This window comes from Nannospalax galili, unplaced genomic scaffold (genome assembly GCF_000622305.1).
Source record: "Nannospalax galili isolate Female #2095 unplaced genomic scaffold, S.galili_v1.0 scaffold459, whole genome shotgun sequence".
NCBI lineage: Eukaryota > Metazoa > Chordata > Mammalia > Rodentia > Spalacidae > Nannospalax > Nannospalax galili.
In genome coordinates, this window is record NW_008344211.1 from 2,763,785 (window position 1) to 2,782,552 (window position 18,768).

At 47.7% G+C, this 18,768-nt stretch overlaps 1 protein-coding gene across 4 annotated transcripts in view; it reads right to left on the reverse strand.

Annotated features, from left to right (window-relative positions):
• Window positions 1-18,768, reverse strand: part of LOC103740039 (cadherin-13-like) — an 802,949-nt gene that overhangs the window by 140,498 nt on the left and 643,683 nt on the right. For all 4 annotated transcript variants that reach the window (XM_029567137.1, XM_029567138.1, XM_029567136.1 and 1 more), the window contains exon 5: window positions 17,146-17,298. In XM_029567137.1, coding sequence (XP_029422997.1) covers window positions 17,146-17,298 — 153 coding nt within the window. The remainder of the gene's footprint in view (window positions 1-17,145; window positions 17,299-18,768) is intronic.

An 18,768-nucleotide genomic window follows, 5' to 3' on the forward strand; every position in this document is an offset into this window, starting at 1 on the left:
CTTTAGAGTGCAAGGGTAGTGTTTTCTGGGGCTTGGGAAAATAGCTCAGAAGGTAAGAGCACTTCCTGTGTTAGCATGAGGGTGTGAGTTCAAATATAACCCCCCCCACCACCACCTACATCAAGAACCAGGCATAGCCACGTGTGTAAGTGTAACCCCAGACCAGTGGGAGGCAAAGTCATAGGATCATTGGGGCTTTGATGGTTGACAGCCTAGCTCTGGGTTCAGGGAGAGACCCTGTCTCATGGAAATGAGGCAGGGAGTGAGAAAACAGGATATCTGTTGTTCTCTGGTCTACCCACACCACACCCACACCACACCACATCCACACCACACCACACCACACCCACACCACACCCACACACCACACCCACACACCATACACACACACCACACCCACACCCACACACCAGAGTAGCCAATGTTGTTGACTATTTGGATATGACAGAGAGAAACCATGAATGGCTTCCTTCAAGTGAAAAGGTCAAAGTTACTGATGTAATATGTAAAAGAAATCAAATCCTTTGTTGAATGACTAAGATCTATAATGCAGGAAGATTCTGGGAGAGAGAGAGAAAGAGACCACCTCCTGTAACATTTGTCATAGCATATCGCTATAATTGTTCTATTTTATTATGTTACTGTAATTAATCTCTTACTGTGCCTAATTTAGAGGAAACAAACCATAGCATTTATAAGTTCAGCTCTGTTCTTTCTCACAGCTTGTCGGGGCTTGATAAACCCTGTGGATAAAGGGGGAGGGGCTGCTGTCGTCCTCTGAACATCACCTTCTGAGTGACCCTAGGTTGAAGCCAAGCAGAACATGGACTGGTAACTGCATTCCTAGGCCCTGGGCACAGGTGGAATCTCAGCTAGAGGTGAGATCAGCCACCAGGCAATGTTAGGAAAGACACAAGACACTCTTTGGGGACATGGTCCTTGGCAATCAACTCTGGAGCCAAAGTGTCAGGGTCAAGTCATGGCTCTACCTGTTGCTAATCAGGTGAGGAGTAAGTTAGTTGACTTTCCCTGATGCCTCTGCTTCCACAACAGTCAAAGAAGGTGACAGTAGCTCCCAACCCTTTGGGCTCCATCTGCCACTAAAACAATCTCAACAGTGTTTGGCACATAGTGTTTGATTGCAATTATCAGCTGTATTTGAAGACGCCTCCATCAGAGTCAGAGAGATCAGAACATGGGGAGTTTGTAAAGAGTGCTGTGTCTTGGTCTCTCGAGACAGCCATCCATGGACTTCCCTCCTCTTTCCTCCTGAGTCTATAGGCAGCCACAGTCTCCCCCTCTGCAGTGGTCCTCAAGTCAGTTTTCTAAATCAGTCATGTTCTAGAGCTTCTAGTAAGAACTGCCATTGTTCCTGGGTCAAAGAAGGCTGCCTGTTTTGGGGGAACTGCCCTAGTGCTGACCAGCTCCCTAAGGCTGCCATGATCTTCCCAACCAAGCTCGACCTGCTTGCCTCCCCTAGATAACTACTGAACTGTAAGTGTGAATAAAAGAGTGGAGTAGGTGAAAATAGATATCCACTTCCTGAACGAATAAGCTCAGTCAGTGGAGGTAGATCAGCTGCCACATCTATCTGTGTTGTTGGCTAGGAACTCTGGAACCATGGACGAAGGGTTCTGGTTACATATACCTGCCCACGGTAAGCCACTGTGATGTCTCCAGCTTGGTGGGTAGCAAAGTCAGTCCCTCCTGACTGAGATGTGGTGTAGAGGAGAGGTGTGTGACAAGCGGTTCCTCTAGGGGTTAAAAGGCTGCTTTTGGTGTATAATCTCCGTTTAGAAAGGGCGTTCTCCTCTCCCCTGAGCATCTGTGACAAAGCGTCCAGGTGGTCCAGGAGGTAGCTCTCTAACTTTGTCTTCTCCTCTCATTCATCTTTTTTATTTTCATCTTGAGTTGTTAAACTGCTGCTCCCTCTGCAGCGATAACTTACACCCGAGCCACTGCAGATCTCGTGTTAATGAAGCCTCACTTTATTTCTCTTAAGAACGACATGGGTGGGCAGGACTGTTGAACAGTGAGCGTGACAGGGAGGAGGCTGTGTCAAGAGTAGGGGATGAGGCATTAGCCGCCACCCAGCACTGGGTCTTGGGTTCCACAGTTTTTTTTTGAACTTGTCAGTGGGATGCTAATGAGGGCCCTAGGTAATGACTGCCATCCCTCAGGTTAGAATCCATAATTATACCAGTTACTTTTCTGTCACTGTGATAAAATACCATGACCAAAAGCAACTTGTGGAAGGAAGACTTGGACCTTTCAGGTCTAGAGTGGATAAGAGTCCATCATGGCGGGGGAGGCGTGGCAGCAAGCAACGGACATCTTCAATTCCCCAAAACCAAGCGGACAGCGCACACTGAAGTGAGGCCAGGCTATGAACTCTGGAAGCCAGGCCCCCAGTGACACGCTTCCTCCACCACACTTCCTAGAGATTACATGACTGCTCTGAACAGGGCCACCAACTGGGCCCACATACCACCTGTTCAAGTATGTGAGTCTATGAGGGACATTTCTCAGTCAAACCACCTCAATGATTCCCCCTAAGGCCAACTCCGTCTTTACGCAAGTTCAGCTCAGTTTGTACACGTGTCATCCACAAAGCCAATTAGAGCAAAAGAAGACTGCCTTGTCTCCACCACTCCAGACCCAGCTCCCCCTCCGGCCAAGCTGAGCACCACACTGGCTGATTTTCCATAGCTGCATACAACCAGAATGCTTTCTCTGTGGTTTTAGGGTTTTCAAACCAGAAAAGGATCAGGCGTGGCTATAGATCTGCTTCCTTTGACCGAGCCTGTTCATTCTGGAAGTGAATGAGCATTGTCCACCTTTCCCACAGAATGAAAAGAAAAAGTACTTTGAAGGGGGCATTAAGGTCTTCAAATCCACACTGAGGCTCTGAATACATTGTTGTCTGAAAAGATCCGGCTAAACCAGAGATTTCAGGTGGAGGAGATAACAAACAGATCTGGGTCTCTCCTGTGTGTCCAGTCCAGATCAAACCTAGAACCCAGCCAAAGGAACACACAAAGATGGAGAGAGTGACCCCACACACAGTCACAGGTGTCCCCAGGTTTCAGGTCCTCGATGAAGTCACATCTCGACAGAGTAGAACAGCCCACGCTCGGGAAAGTCTACCATGTTTCTCAGTCCAAGGCTCTTTAAGGTAGAGACAGACTTGGTATCTAGTACCAAGGGAAAGAGGCAGAGGTACAGAGAGCAAATGCAGTTGGCATAGGAACCCTTGGACCAGCTCCCTCTAGCCTGCCTTCCTATAGGCTGAGCAGAGCCTTCGCCTCCCCGAGCCGCCCCTCAAAGTAAAACACTTGATTTACTGGTATCCAAAGGTACAGGGAACATTTACTGAGCTAGTTGCCCAGTGCTGAGCAGGAACCACGTGGCACATCTCCCTGGCTATGTTTTTCATTTTTTAAGGTGTGGACAATTTGGGCTTAAACAAGTTTCTCAGATACAGTCTTTGAAATGTCTTTACTATGTCAATTTGATATAGTAAATGTATCCTGAATATTCCCAAGTAAGCACAGAACTCTCATGTGTGTGTATGTGCATACAAATATGTGCATGTATGCATGTACACATGTACAAGTTTATGTGCACATGTCTACATATGCATACACGCACACACAGGTGCATAGTGTTTGTGTACATGTATATGTGTTCATGAGTGTGTGAAAGTGTACATGTGTGCATATGTACCTATGTGCTTGGGTACAGTGTGAGTGTGTGTACACATGTTCATGTCTGTATACATGGGTGTGTACAGTGTGCATGCATGCACGTGTGTGCCTGTGTACATGTGTGCGTGCTGGGGCATCTCTCAGCACTCAGTGCTCAAGCTCGGATGAGCAGCTTGGAAACACTGCCCTGTATTAACACCTGAGTCCTCCATGTAATCAGGGAAGAGTGTATCCACACACTGCAGAATTTGGAGCACATCTACTACACTCAAAATAAGCCCATTTGGAATCACAAGTTAAATATCTTAAATGTATTTAAATGCAAATTGTTTCTGAATTTATCATGCACGCTATATAAAGCACCATGAGTTTGAACTGCAGTTGACTGGTAACGACTGACTCATAGCACAAAACCCATGTGGAAATATCTTAATCTTTTAGCATTTTATACCGGGCAAGGTTGAAGATCTCAAGTTATTTTTAAAAAAGAGAGTCCCTTTAGAAAGACGCATTTCAACACAGATTCTCACTATGTATTAACACTTAAAGTATAATCTGCTTAAGTGTGCCATGTAGTTGGAAATTGTGTCTCTGAATAATATCTACATAATTTTCAATAAAATAAACTCATAGTAAATTATCTAGATCTCAGGTGCCAAAGACAAATGGCCTTCACTGGGATTAGTTTTCCCTCGGGAACAAGGAAATGGAATTTGTCTTCTGTAATGGGGAAAAAGTTTAAAAAATAAAATAAAAAATCACCTTGCAGAGTGAAAAATGGGCACTGGCGAGCTCGTCTAGAACCACGTTATTGCAGGCCTCTTAGAATTTAGGAGAGTGGGCTCTGGAAGGGAGGGAGGCCTGGTGTTCAATTCCAGCTACAGTGCCACGGGGTCAAAGAAAAGGGCAGGGTAGAGTGCTCATCCAAGGTGGCTTTTAGAGCTCACAGCAGGCCTTGGTATTCTCAGTTGACACCAGGGCAGTGGCCACGCTATTGACATTCAGGGCTTGGTCAATCCTTATGCTGGGGGCTGTCCTGCATGCTGTAAAAGTGCTTGGAGTCATATCTGACCTTCACCCACCCCCTGGACACCAGGAGCAAATGCGATTTACTGTGATAGCCAGTATGTCTCTAGGTGTCTCCCACCGTCCCCTGTGGGCCGAGGTTGCCTACATTTGAGGATACTTATCTGCAGATCTGCAGTAAGCAGCTCCACTTTACAGTGATGAGTGGTGGGCTGTAGTTTGCTGGATCAGGGCTCCCAGGGAGAGAGTGGGTTTGTCATGTGACCTTCCTGACACTTCCCTAAAACTCAGCTTCTCCTTATGAAAAGTAGACAAAAAGAGTCTCTGCCTTTGAGGTTCTTAGCCATCCAAGCTCCTGAGGTTTAATGGGCATACAGCGTATTTTGTGCATCTTCTGTGCTGGTTACTGTCAACTTGACACAAACAAGAGTCATCTAGGAAGAGGAAACCTGACTGAGGAACTGCAGAATTTCCTCTATCAGATTGGCCTATGGGTATCTGTGGGGAATTTTCTTAATTGCTAATTGAAGTAGGAGGGCCCAGCCCACTGAGGGTGGTGCTGTCCCCTAGGCAGCTGGGCCTGGGCTGTGTAAGAAAGGTAGCTGAGCCAGCCAGAGGAAGCATGCCAGTGAGCAGCGCTCCTCCGTGGTCTCTGCTTCAGCTCCTGCCTTGAGCTCCTGTCCTGGCCCCCCTTGGTGATGAACTATGATCTGTAAGCTGAAATAAACCCTTTCTACCCTGAACTTGGTTTTGGTCATGATGTTTATCCCAGCAACAGAAAGCAAACGAGGACACCCTCAAATTCCTTTACCTAGGACAATGTCCATGGCCTGACAGCGCACCCCCCTTGTATGGATGGTTCAGGAGTACACAGAATCTGCCCCTAAACAATGTGCATCAAGCCCTGTCTTTTTGTGTTTTGTGTCACTTTAACTAGAGCAGGAGCCTGGTCTCCAAGTTACCTACATTCAATGTCCAGGGGCCTCCTTCCCAGACAAATAGTAGCTTAGGGTTAGGCCCAGGTGGGCCACTACTTCCTGCTTGTCCTGAGTGGCCCATACTCCCTGAAGTTGTCCATGGATCTCCAATGGACCAAATGGTCCTTGGGAAGCTGCTATTTGAGGCTCACCCTGGGCTCACCCTGTGCTGCCTTAACTACTGCAGGGTGGCTCTGCGTGGACATGACTCTAATCACAAATGGAACTGCATCCCAGGCATTCCCTGAGTCATACCTGAAGACAATACCCCTCACAAGGACATTCAAGAGAGCTGAGGGGCTGTGTAAGGGCGGAGGGTGGCACACTGGCAGGAAAGCATGAGAGAAGTGGGTTTAGCCACCGTCACGTCTGGCCCTCAGAAGGGAGAATCACAGAGTGGTCCCATTTCTTCCTCCAGCCTCTCCCACCTTCCACAGAAGGCAGCCACACACACCCCCATCTCCCCAGGGCGCCTACGGGAGCATCTTCCCTTCCCAGTTCACTGAACTCCTGAAGGAGTGAGGACAGAACAAAATGTGGGGAAAGGGACTGTTGGGCGACGAGACACGGTGTGAGGATTCTCTGGAAGGTCTGAGCCCCACGAGCTGCCTTCCTCATCACGCCTCCTCTCCGCCCCGCTGAAGTCTAGCAAGATGAAGATTTAGAGCCAGGAAGATGAAGCTCGGTAGAAGGAACAGGCAACTCTCTGGGTGGATACTGTTCCCCAGACACATCTTAGCAGGGGATGGGTCCACATTTCCTTCCCCCATCTCAGAACCTAGACTTGCAGAGCTGACTCCCAAATGATGCCGCGCTCACAGCCCACTGACCTACACATACTCTTCTCTCCAGCTTCATATGTACTGAGGCAGCTTCCTAGATCTAGGGCATTACTTGGAAACTGGTAATGAGTGGGTTGTGGGTCAGGGAAGAAATCAGGTAGATGTGGGACTTTTTCTGCCCCAATTAATGGGTTCCATCAAAACGGGAAAGAAACCGTCCCATATCATATGTCTTCTTCTGTCGATGTCCATTCTAGAAATAGAATTCCTTTTATTTGTGACCTAAACAGCCTACTGACAACCAGAGCCTCACATAACAGGGGAAGAAACTGAAGGAACAGGACAGCAGTCAAGATCAAGGCTGGGTTCTGCATTAAACACTGAGAAGGGACAGGGCATATACACAGTGGAATGTCCATCGCCCCGAGGTCCTCCTTTATACCCTGCCACCGTGGAGACTTCTGTTTTAGGAGTGCACCACCTAATTGTGTTATTTTGTTAACCCCCAGAATTAGTGATCGGGCAGAGGAGGACTCGGGGTCAGCCTCAACAGAGCAGATCGCCTCCTGGCATCTCGCAGTGAGTGTGGCCAGCCCAGCCTCATTAGTGTTTTTCTTGCTAAGCATCTCTACACGCAAACCTTGCTCAGGCCAGTTTGCTTTTGCCCAAGTCCAGCTTCAGAGTATCATCCCTGCAGCCTTGAACTTGGCTCTACATGGCAGAATGTGAGGGCATGGACGGGCATCCCCAGCCACCCAACCAGTCCTTCCTGGACTCTTTCTAACACCTTGCCAGGGGCTTGTTATGCAGACAGCTGCATCTTTGGAAGAAACAAAGAAGAATATGGAAATGGAGCCTCTCAACTCAGTGTGGGGAATAAACTTCCTCGCCACAACGATCTTCCTTCTAGCAGATTCCAATCAACAGTTAACAGCTCTGTCCAACCCATGTGTACCCTACTGAAAGCCTGCAATTCTAAGAGTATTTTCTTGGCCTGGAGATCTGGCCAAGTCCAGGCAACGCATAAAGCACTTGCTACCCCTCTCCATGCACGTTTAGAAATAAAACACAGCCTTCCAGAGCCGAGCTGGGTTGCTGCATGGATGATACCTTGCTCTCCTGTCCCCAGAGCCCTGCAGGCAGTGAATGCATTTTTGAATTAACTTCTATTTCCTAGCAATTTGTATGTTATTGTTGACTTGTTCAAATAAATCCTATCTTCCTGAAATGCAAATTGGATGCGAACCCTGAGAAGCGGAGGGAACCCTGAGAATAAATATCTAACTCTTAGAACAAATGTCCTAGGTTAACCCCGTTCACTTCCCACGTTCCCCATGGAAATCGATACTGGTCTGATATGTGTCACTCTGGTTTTGGATCTCGAGGCTAACACAGGGATGACCTCTGAGCTTTCTACCTGTTTTGGGTGAGTCTCAGTGCCCATCACTGCTGTCCCTGGGTATTTCCCAGGAGGCTTGAGGTTGACTCAGCAGGGCCCCCTCATCAATGGCAGCTTACACGCTTCACAACCATCACTTGCCTGTCTCCCTTCTGGGCCACAGGAACAGCATCATCCCGGGAATCCCCAGTGTCCAGTGCTGCAGGTACGCCTTTGAGGGATTTTTCTTTCTACCTGCGCACGCCTTTCTCCCTGTAGCTGTTGTGCTTAATCCCAGATTCCTAGTCTTTTTTAATTGGTCTAATTAGCTTCACCTTTAGGTTTAGAGAGTCTCTCATGAAAATTACTCCAGTCTTTTATTACCCTCCAACCCAAGGGTCTCAAACCCATTTCTAGAGGTGAGAAGGGCTGTTTTATCTGGTCTCTTCTGTTTCTCTCCCAAAGCAAAGCTCACTCAACCCCTCTTCCCATCTCTGCTCATTCTTAAAAAACTGAATGTGGAAAACACCTCATACCCATTGATGAAGGCAAACAGATGGCCAGTGAGTGATGAGAGCTGGGATGGAGGCTCCATCTGCAGATATGTGTAGGGACTGCGTCCAGTGGAGTGGCCACCAGGTTTGTTTTCAAGGGCTAATGAAATCTCAATGATAGATTTTGAGTATTGGAGGCAGAACAGTGGTCAATGACTTCATTTGTGAATTTAGTGGGCTGGGCAGCGTGGCCCCAATGGTCCCCACGTCTGATTATCATCATGGGTCAGAACTTCAGAAGAAGATACCACCAAGTCATCTGAAGAAGAGGCTGTGGGGCTGGAGTGATGGCTCAGTGGGTGGAGTACTTGCTGCACAAACTTGGGGACCTGTATTTGAATTCCCAGAACCCATGTAAACCTGGATGAAGGCATGAGTGTCTGTAATCGCATCCCTCCTACAGTGAGGTGGGAGATGGAGACAGGAGAGACTATAGATGCTCCTGGGCCAGGGGCCTGGAGTAGTCAGCTGCAAGCGAGAGACTTGTCTTAAACAAGGAAGGCAAGGATCCACACCAGAGGGTGTCCTCTGACCTCCACATGCATGCTGTAGCTCGCACACACATGCACATATACACACTCCATACACATATAGACCCACAAAACAGCAGCTTTGGCAAAGTCAACTAAGTTGTAGCGAAACAACTAAAAAGTGTGGCCGTTCTTCATGCCGTGCATTTGATCTATGAACGTGTGTAGACTCCCGAATGCAGGCCGGGACTCTGACATGCAAGGCCCAGGATGGAGGATGGAGAGGTTCTCACACCTGCCACCAAGCTAGCCGAGCCTCATTCCAGGAGGTTGTGCTGATGAGGTTCAGAAAACAGAACAAAACAAAACAAAACTGTTTCCATAGCCCTGAGTGAGGAGGCAGCTTTGCTTAGTGAACCAAGTAAGTAATCAGCCAGCAGGCCCTGGGCAGTCTAATCCAGGTGTGCGGCTGCCTGGGACAAGGGCTGCTTAACCTCTCCATGCCTCAGTTTCACCAGCTGCACTGGGAAGATAAGGCCAGACTACAGAACAAATGCTCCAAAATGTGACATTCCGGGAGCCAAGGTGGAAGGAGTCTGATGCAGATGTTCCCAGGTGTGGGGCGGGGAGAAGCTGCAGGCAAATCCTGAATTATTTTTTCCGTTAGCAGTCAGAAAATAATCACTCAGTTGTTTACCACATTCTGTCTCTCCGCCTCCCTGTTTTTTAAGTGTTTGTGTCTAAAGAGACATTAGAGAGCAGTTTTCTCAGGTACGCACCAAGAGTCAAGCAGTTGATAGAGAAGAAATAAGATGATTTTTCTATTATTCTGTTAAAACTCCTGAATTACCTCATTGGAAGTCTTGGGTCACCTGTGCGGTAGGTGGGCTTGTTCCTGAGTAAACACAGGTGTGGACAGGTAATATCAACTCAGTGGTCCACAAACAAGGCTGCACAGGGAGGGTGCCTGGGGAATTTCAGGAGCACACTGGAGCTTGGTCACACTCCAAGACATTCTGGTTTAATTGCTCTCAGATGTGGTTTGGGTGTGGGGGCTGGGGCGTTCAAAAGCGCCCCAGGTGATCCAAACACCATCAAAGCCTGAGAAGCACAAATGTCACCTGAAGGTCACAGATCTAAAGGGTGGAAAGGCTGGCCTTGTTGACCTGCCTCCTGTCAGGAATTATCTCCTGTGCCAGATTCCATCTTCTGAAACACCTTCATCTCTAGGCAGGAAGTGCTGCTTGCTTGAAGACAAGCGAACACTCATGACTGTGGCATTTAACGGTCGTCTGAAGTCTAGACACGGATGGAGCAAAGAAACCTGGTGTGCTTCTGCCTGGCTCTTGGGAGCTTTTAATACAGAAACAAAAGACAAAAAACAGAAAGCAAAAAACAAGTCAATTTCAAGGTGCATGGGTTGGATGAAGGGGCTTTCTAGTCACAGACTTACCCCTGGCAAGACTGCAAAGAAATGGACTCAGAGGTCACTTTCATGGGTGAATTAATAAATCAAATCAGCTGCAGTGATTCAAACGCTTAGGAGCTGAGTGCGGATGTGATGTATGGGTGTGCGTGTTCATATGTGTATGTAAATCCATGTGTAGAGGTCAGCGGTCTTCCTTCAGGAGTCCATGTACCTTGTTTGTTGAGATAGGGCCTCTTGTTGGCATTTGGGGCTCACTGATTAGGCTGGGCTGGCTAGTTAGGGAGCCCCAGGGATCTGCCTGTCTCTGTCTTTTAAGTGCTGCGATATTGATCCTGTGTCACCATGCCTGCTTCTTTACATGGGTGCTTGGGATCAAACTGAGTTCCTCATGTTTGAGCAGTAAGCACTTAACTGAGTCTGGAACTGAGTCTTTAGACCCATGCTTCTGAGGCTACTCTCGTATTACTAGAAGATAAATTAAATCCAAGCTTATGGTACCCAGACCAGTGTTTCTGCCCCAGTAGACGTGAATTGAGGTTTCTAACTACTTCCCAGGTAATGCTGTGGGTGCTAGAAGGAACAGGCTTTGAAGGTGCCTTGTCAGATGACCCTCTCTACAGGGCATCTTGGACATCTATCTGCTTAACCAGTAGCTGAGTGTGTAGTGGTCACTTGTGCCTCTACTGCACCTGCAGGGAGTTGCATTTTTTTTAAAAAATATGTTATTTTTATTTTATGTGTATGCGTGCATTGCCTGCATGTACGTAAGTGCACTTGTGTCCCAAGGAGGACAGAAGAGGCTGTCGGATCCCCTGGAACTGGAGTTTCGGACAGTTGTTAGCTGCCATGTGGGTGATAGATTTGAACCTGGGTCTTCTGCAAGAACAGTCAGTGTTCTTAACCACTGAGCCATCTCTCCAGCACTGAGTTGCATCTCTTAAGCTGACGTGACCGGTGGCTCCCAATGGCAGACACAGACTAAGCACGCACCCCACGTACAGCTTTCACACCATCAGGAGATGGTGCCGGGACCACTCTTATGCTAAGAAAGAGAAAGTGGAGGCTGAGATTCAAATAGCTTGCCAAAGGAAACACCAGGTGAGGATGCACAGGAAGCAGTCAATATTCACCCTTTCTGCACCTACAAAAATGGAAATTTCACAAGGTGCATTGGACAGTGAGGTCAAAAGTTGAACCTTGAGCAAGACAAGCCCTTCCTTCCCTAACTTGGTTTTGTCGGGTGTTTAGTCAGAGGGATAAGAAAGTAATTAACACAAACATCAAACTCATCTTCACAAAGGTTAGGTGAGATTATCATGACGTCACCAGTTACCTGTACATCTCCCACTGTGGAGACCCAATCAGGGTGACACTAGCCCTCTACAGTGCTCTGTCCTGTTTCCTTTGTCTCAGACCCCCATGGAACCCCTCCACCTGGCCCCCTACTTGCCTAGCACCTCTACTCTCTTTTTTCCTCCCCTATTGACAAATTCTCAGCCAGCAGATTCTATTGAGAGAGAATCATTACTACCTACTACTATTTTTATAGAATTTCATAAACTTGGTCATTCGTGAATCATTTACAGTACTTTATTCCAATGAAGAGTTCACAAATCACTCAAATGCTGGCAAAATGCATAATAATGAGTAATATTTCAGGAGGCTTTGCATTAATATGTCAGCTCCCAATACTGCAAGAGCTAAATTATTTTTCCAGGTGACACTCTGGGTCAGAACCACAGGACGCCCTTCTGGGCAATGGGGCAGGAGAACATGGGAAGGGAGCAGTGGGTCACAGAACAGGATGGGACTTAAGAAGTCATTGATCACTGGGCCCGTCAGTCCCCTCTCCCAGCCCCAGGCAGCTAGCTTCTAGGTAAGAGGCTAAGGAATCAATCCAAGTGGATCAGATGTCCAAGTCTAGTTGGGGTGAACAGACTTGCTTGGTGACTGAGAAGGGCTTTGGAATTGTTGGGAAACTCATATAGATCCCAAATCTCACGTACACGGGCTGTGAGCCCTTGAAAATTTGGGCGCTACATCTTTCCTTTCCTCCCTCCCTTCTGTTTCCTTCCTTCCTTCCTTCCTTCCTTCCTTCCTTCCTTCCTTCCTTCCTTCCTTCCTTCCTTCCTCCCTCCCCCTCTCCCTTCCCTTCGTTTCTGCCTTCCGACTGAACCCAGGGTTCACACAGGCAAGTTCTCTACCCCTGAATATATGTCCAGCCCTCTTTTCACATTTTCATTTTGAGACGGTCTCATTAAGTTGCCTAGGCTGGCTTTGAACTCCGTGACCCAAACTGGCCTTCCACCGTGATCCTCCTGCCTCAGCCTCCCTAGCACCTGGGATTCCAGGTCTGCTCCAGTCCTGGCCACTCTCACTTCCTAAATGTCTTGTGTGAAATAGATAAGGGAGTGTACATGACGAGGTCCCCAAGCCATCTGCCCTGGGTGTTTAATAAACAGCTATCAGGGTCGAGGGCAATTGTAGCTGAGGTTACATCCCATCCCACCAACCCCTGAGGTCTCCTGAGAGTGCTTTCTGGCTGGATTTGGGAACTGTGGGCTCACTGACTTGTGCTTTCAATGGCAGTATTTAACCCCCAAACAAACAACAGTGATAAGGGAGCAGTTATAATGTCAATACCCACCCCTACGCACACTCTCTACTTTTGAAACTTTAGAGAGTCGACTCTAAAACATGGGGGTTTGGAGACCTAGTACTGTGCACTTTGAAGAAACAGCTCTGCTCCCAGCCACACTGGACAGCACAGCCAGATGGATCTGCCCACACTGTCAAGACCGACAAAGACATGGGAGTTTGAAATGGATGGGAAATGCCCCGTCCTGGGGCCCGAACACATCCATGTAAGAGTCAGAGGGCTCTTCTGCAAGGACAGAAGGAAACTGGACTGGGATTGAAAGGAAGAGTGGAAACAGGGAGGGATGGGGTAGGGGGACCTGGGCTGCCCAGGCTGGTGGACAGGGTAGGGGGACCTGGGCTGCCCAGGCTGGTGGACGGGGTAGGTGAGGCTTCTTGCCTAGGGAGCCCAGGCACTCCTGCCAGGACTCATTCCCCATCTCCTAGTTCCAGTGGGTCTTTCCAGCTGAGGAAGTCACTCTGGGAAGAGTGGAAACAGGGAGGGATGGGGTAGGGGGACCTGGGCTACCCAGGCCGGTGGACAGGGTAGGGGGACCTGGGCTGCCCAGGCTGGTGGACGGGGTAGGTGAGGCTTCTTGCCTAGGGAGCCCAGGCACTCCTGCCAGGACTCATTCCCCATCTCCTAGTTCCAGTGGGTCTTTCCAGCTGAGGAAGTCACTCTGAATGCAGGTAAACCAAGTCACATGATCAATAAGGGTTCATAAGGGTTAGGTAGTCATGTACACACAACAGAGGAGGAATTTAAATCAGGTTTTTTTTCCCTTTCCCATTTTCACATGTGTGTATGTATACATGTTTGCATGTGTGTGGGCACATGCATGCATGTGTGTATGTGGAGGTCTGATATTGGGAAACATCCTTGATCATTCCTCCACTTATTCATTAAGGCAGGGTCCCTCAGTCAAACCCAGAGCTGGCTGATTGATGAGGCTGGTCTCAGATAAGGTTGGTCTCAGTAGTCAGCTCTGGGAAATCCCCTCTTTCTGCCTGTGAGGCTGGAATTATGGGGGACTGCCTGGCCCACCTGGAATTTATGTGGGTTCAGTGGCTCTGAACTCTAGTCCACCAGCTTCCTCAGCAAAGCCCTGTAACCACTGAACCATCTCTCTAGTCTCTAAATACATTTATTTTGAATCAATGTCTAGGCGCTAAAATGAACAGCACAGCACTTGAAAGCCGGGAGCCTGGGTGCATGGTTCTCACTGTGCTCCTCTGCCTCCCTGGTGTCCACCCCCCCCGCCCCAGCCTGGCAGGTCCTCAATCAAATACATGCAGAAAGAATAAATAAATACATCACTCCACCAGAAAGTAGATTCCAAAGCCTTATATAAAGTCAAATTTATTGGAGGCCATTTATACTTTAAATGGGCAGACTGTGCCATAACCCAGAATCCCACAGTTCCCACTGGCCGCCTTTCTTGGCTTCTGACATCACTAACCTCTTGTCCTCGTGTCCTTAGAGCACACAGTGCTTACTGTGTCCCCAGCACCATTCTCAATGCCTGACACGCTTTGGTTTATTGAGTCATTATGAACTTCCATAAGACCACCCTTACCATTCCCATCTTCCTGGTTAGGAAGTTGAGGCAGATGCTTGTCCAGACCCACAGCTGGTACATGACCAGCATGATTTGAACCCAGTCAATGTGGCTACATGCAGAATCCCTGCTTTTAATGGCTAGGATCTTCTCTGGCATCTCTTTAACACAAGTATGAGTGACTCTTAAGTTACAGACCGAGCTCTGTTAACACCAGCTGATCAACATCTCTAGACAGTGAGCGCTGGTCATCTGATCACTCATATCCCTTGAAGGTGGCTATGCCAGCCACACTCAGAGGACAAGTCACAAGACCAGAGACTGTAGGCTGTCCAAGGGCACAGGCACTCCTGGGTGGACTTCTTTTTCTTTATTCTTTAAAAAAATTTTTTTTATATGTAGGAGTGTTTTGTGTGCATGTATGTAGGTGCACCTTGTGTGTGCAATGCCCATAGAGACTAGAATAGGACAATGGATCCCCCTGGAACTGGAGTTATGGACCCTTGTTAGCCATCATGTAGGTTCTGGGAACCAAACCCAGTCCTCTGCAAGGGCAGCCCACGCTCTAACCACTGAGCAATCTCTCCAACCCCCTTTTACTTCTTTATTCCGTGTTTCTTTATTCCCCAGGAATAAAGACTCATCCAAAAACATCCCTGATACTTTGGGAATGGGCAACAAACTATGATATTTGTTTAACGTCAGAATGTGAGAAAAACTCGTGTATCAGATGTCACCGTGTCAAACTGATGCTGGAAAATTGTAGAACTTGAAACATTCAAAAACATTCAAGAGAACTATTTTCAATAACAGCTCTGATTTACCGAGTACTTGCTAAGTGCTGGGCATTGTGCCAAATGTTTGCAAAAAGAATTCCACTTTGTCTTATGTGGAGAGGTGGCTGGTGTTTTCTGAACTCTATGGACAAAATAATAGTAGGATCAGAGAGGGTAAGTAGGTTGTCCAGGCTCACACAGCATGAGAAACAATGATGATGGCAATTTTCTGACCCTCCCTGCAGTCTTAACCACTGAGCTGGAGCTAGAGCGCCTTGAGGGCCCAGCATCTAATTTCTCCACAGATTTCCCCTCTGTCCGTACAAGTCACGTTTTGGTGCCCACTGACGGGCGCTGGCCCCTGTGGATGCTTAGAAAGTCTTTGGCAAGTCTTGCAGGGAGAACCTGGGAGACACCTTCATCCTGCTGGGACTGAGACCTTGGAGAATGATGCTCATCATGGGATGTGCTGGCAAGTCAGGCCCCCGCCTCTGGTCAGACACTGAGCATGTGTGTGCTTACAGTACCACCTCCTTGCTGAAACTCACAGCAAAGCAAACAGCGGAGACAGCAAAGACCAAACACAGCGACTGACACTTCGAATTTTTTCCTATCAGCTGGAGCATTCATATATAATACTGAAGGGCATACGGACCGAGAAAAAGCCTACCACGGTTGAAAACTCGGCTGGCAGCAGAAAAGAGGCACGTATTTACAAGTCAAAGGCTAGCTCTCCCTCAGAAAATGGGGTAGTAATACAATTTACTTATAAGTTCTTATGAGGATTGAATTATACGGAACAAATTCCATGCTCAAAACAAGTCCTGACACACAGTACTCACAGTGAGTGCTAACGGTATGCATGGTTGCTATTAGCAGTCATAGTAATAATGTTATTATGACTACCATTAAGGGCATGTCTTTCATTCTAAATAGTAAAGCATTTTTTTCTATATTTATTTTCAGGTTCATTTTTTTATTTCACATTTGGATACTTAATTTTCATATTTTCTTGAAGTTATTGAGGATCTAAATACGCACTTATCCTGGTTCATGCAAGCTCTTACTCCATTAAGAGGATACAGTGTGTCTGTGCTGTTTCTGTATCTTGACTCTTCTGTGTAACTACCGTTTCCACATGCTACTGCTCCAAAAATATTTTGATGTTACTTTTTATTTTTATCGTGTGTACAGGCCATGTGTGTGCAGGTGTCTATGGAGGCCAGAAGAGGGCATTGAATCCCTTGGAACTGGAGTTCCAGGCAATTATTAGCTGCCATATGTGTGCTGGGAACCAAACCCAGTCCTCTGCAAGAGCAGCCTGTGTTCTTAATCACTGAGGCATCTCCCCAGCCCCCTTTTACAAATATTCCATATGGCTGCAGAAAACCGACTTCCTAAACACACCAGTGTGAGCACTCCCCTACTGCTCAGTACTTAGCAAAGTTCCTCTCTAAGGACCATGCCCTGGACTGTACAGAAGTCACACTGGCCCCTCCAGTCTCCTCAGGAGAAACTTTAAAAGTGGAATTATCTTGTCTGCGGGCTTACACTGCTTCCATCACAGCAAGGGTTCCTGGAAAGCTACAGTTGACCTGAAGGTTTTGACCTCTGAGCTGCCTCCGGATGACCCTTCTAGGTTTCTGCGGACTAGTGTGATGCAGGCCTGGGGCGCCGATGTGGAGCTAGAGCCTCTCATTGTTACCCTCCACCCTCCAGTTCTGCTGCCACAGAGGCACCCACAACACATCACTGCAGGTTTGATGAGGCGCATAAATAATTGGCTCAGCGGGAAGAGAAGGCTTTGAAATCCCCATTTCTGTGCAGGGTGGGCAGGCGCCGGTACTCACCTGATAAGTAGGGATGGTTTCTCTGTCCAAGGTCCGAGTCACAGAGACGCTGCCTGTGTTCTCATTGATTCTGAAAATTCCTTTAGGCTCTTGATCCATTCCCTTCCCAGTGAGCCGGAACTTGGACCCTTCAGGTCTGTCACTATCGACCACCTGGTCAGAAAAACAGAGTGATGGTTAAGATAGTCTGAGAGACACAGAGGAAGCTCACCACAGACCCCCATGGTGACCGGTCCACTAATGGCTAAGGTTTGCAAATATGCCTGACAAACCAGGACTGGCCTAAAGCAACATTGCGCAAAATAGCATCATTGTTTACCTTTGTTCATCCTAATATGCAGCTCACTGTGGCTTACAGCTGCTGGAGTTTAGCAGTGCTGCAGAGGCCTGGGGTGATGGATCAAGGAGGGCCAAAACGCTGGGAAATTCACGGTGGTTGGGCACTTACATTATTTTTAATGGGGGAAGAGATTTGTTTTTCTCTGCAAGCGAGACAAAACAGGCACTTATTCACCAATTCCACAGTGGGTAGGCACTGAGCAAGGTTCATGGTATTTGGGTTTTTTTTGGTCTTTTTGAGACAGTTTCTCTGTAGCCCCAGCTGGCCTGGAACTTGCTCTGTAGACCAGGCTGGCCTCAAACTCAGAGCTCTGCCTGCCTCTGCCTTCCCTCCTGAGTGCTGGGACTAAATATATGCACCACCACACCTGGCAGTTCAAGGTATTTAAAAAAATATTTTAATGGTTATTTTTATTTTATGTGTATGAGTGTATTGCCTGCATGCGTATAATTACACCTGCATAACTGAGCCATCTCTCCAGCCCGAAGGTTCGAGGTAGTTCAGACCACCTTGCATCACCAGCACCTCCTGCCCCTCAGGAAGTCTTTTGCATCTATTTTCTTTAAGCCTTCAAACAATGCTGGGGGCAGGAATATGTCCCCCCCAACCCCGCTTAATGGATGAAACCACAGAGACAGAGCATTAACCAGCTGACCATGAACACTGCTCTTAAACAGACAAAATGAGACTCAAACGCCATCTTCCAGGTCTCCAGATACAATTATGCAACCATCCATCCTTTCTGATCACTGGCCTTGGTCTGACATTTGAGGACTAAGTTCAGAAGCTAAAGATGGAGTGTGCTAGTTCCAGGGTAAGGAAAAAATACACAGAAGCAGCAGGCAGGTGAGGGGTGCCTGGAAAATTCTGGAAATAGCGAGTTGTGAGCACAGTTTGAGTAGAGATGAGTTGAGGGGAAGTTAAGTGTCACTTTAAAGGGGTCTTTTCACTGTGTCTGAAGTTGCTTAGTTGAAGAGAGGAATGATATTTACATAGGCTGGTTCCGGAGTTTACATTCAAGTATTTATCACATTTCAGGAGGTTCTGTTATCAGTGTCACCAATGTTAATTTGGTTATACAAAAACAACTTAAAGGTCATGAACATGATAGATAATGGGGACCCACAGATAAAAGAAGGGGGCTGCAGAGCTGGCTCAGTGGTTAAGAGCACTGGCTGCTCTTGCAGAGGACCCAGGTTCAATTCCCAGCACCCACATGGCAGCTAACAACTGTCCATAATTCCAGTTCCAGGGGATCCAACGCCCTCTTCTGACCCCCACAG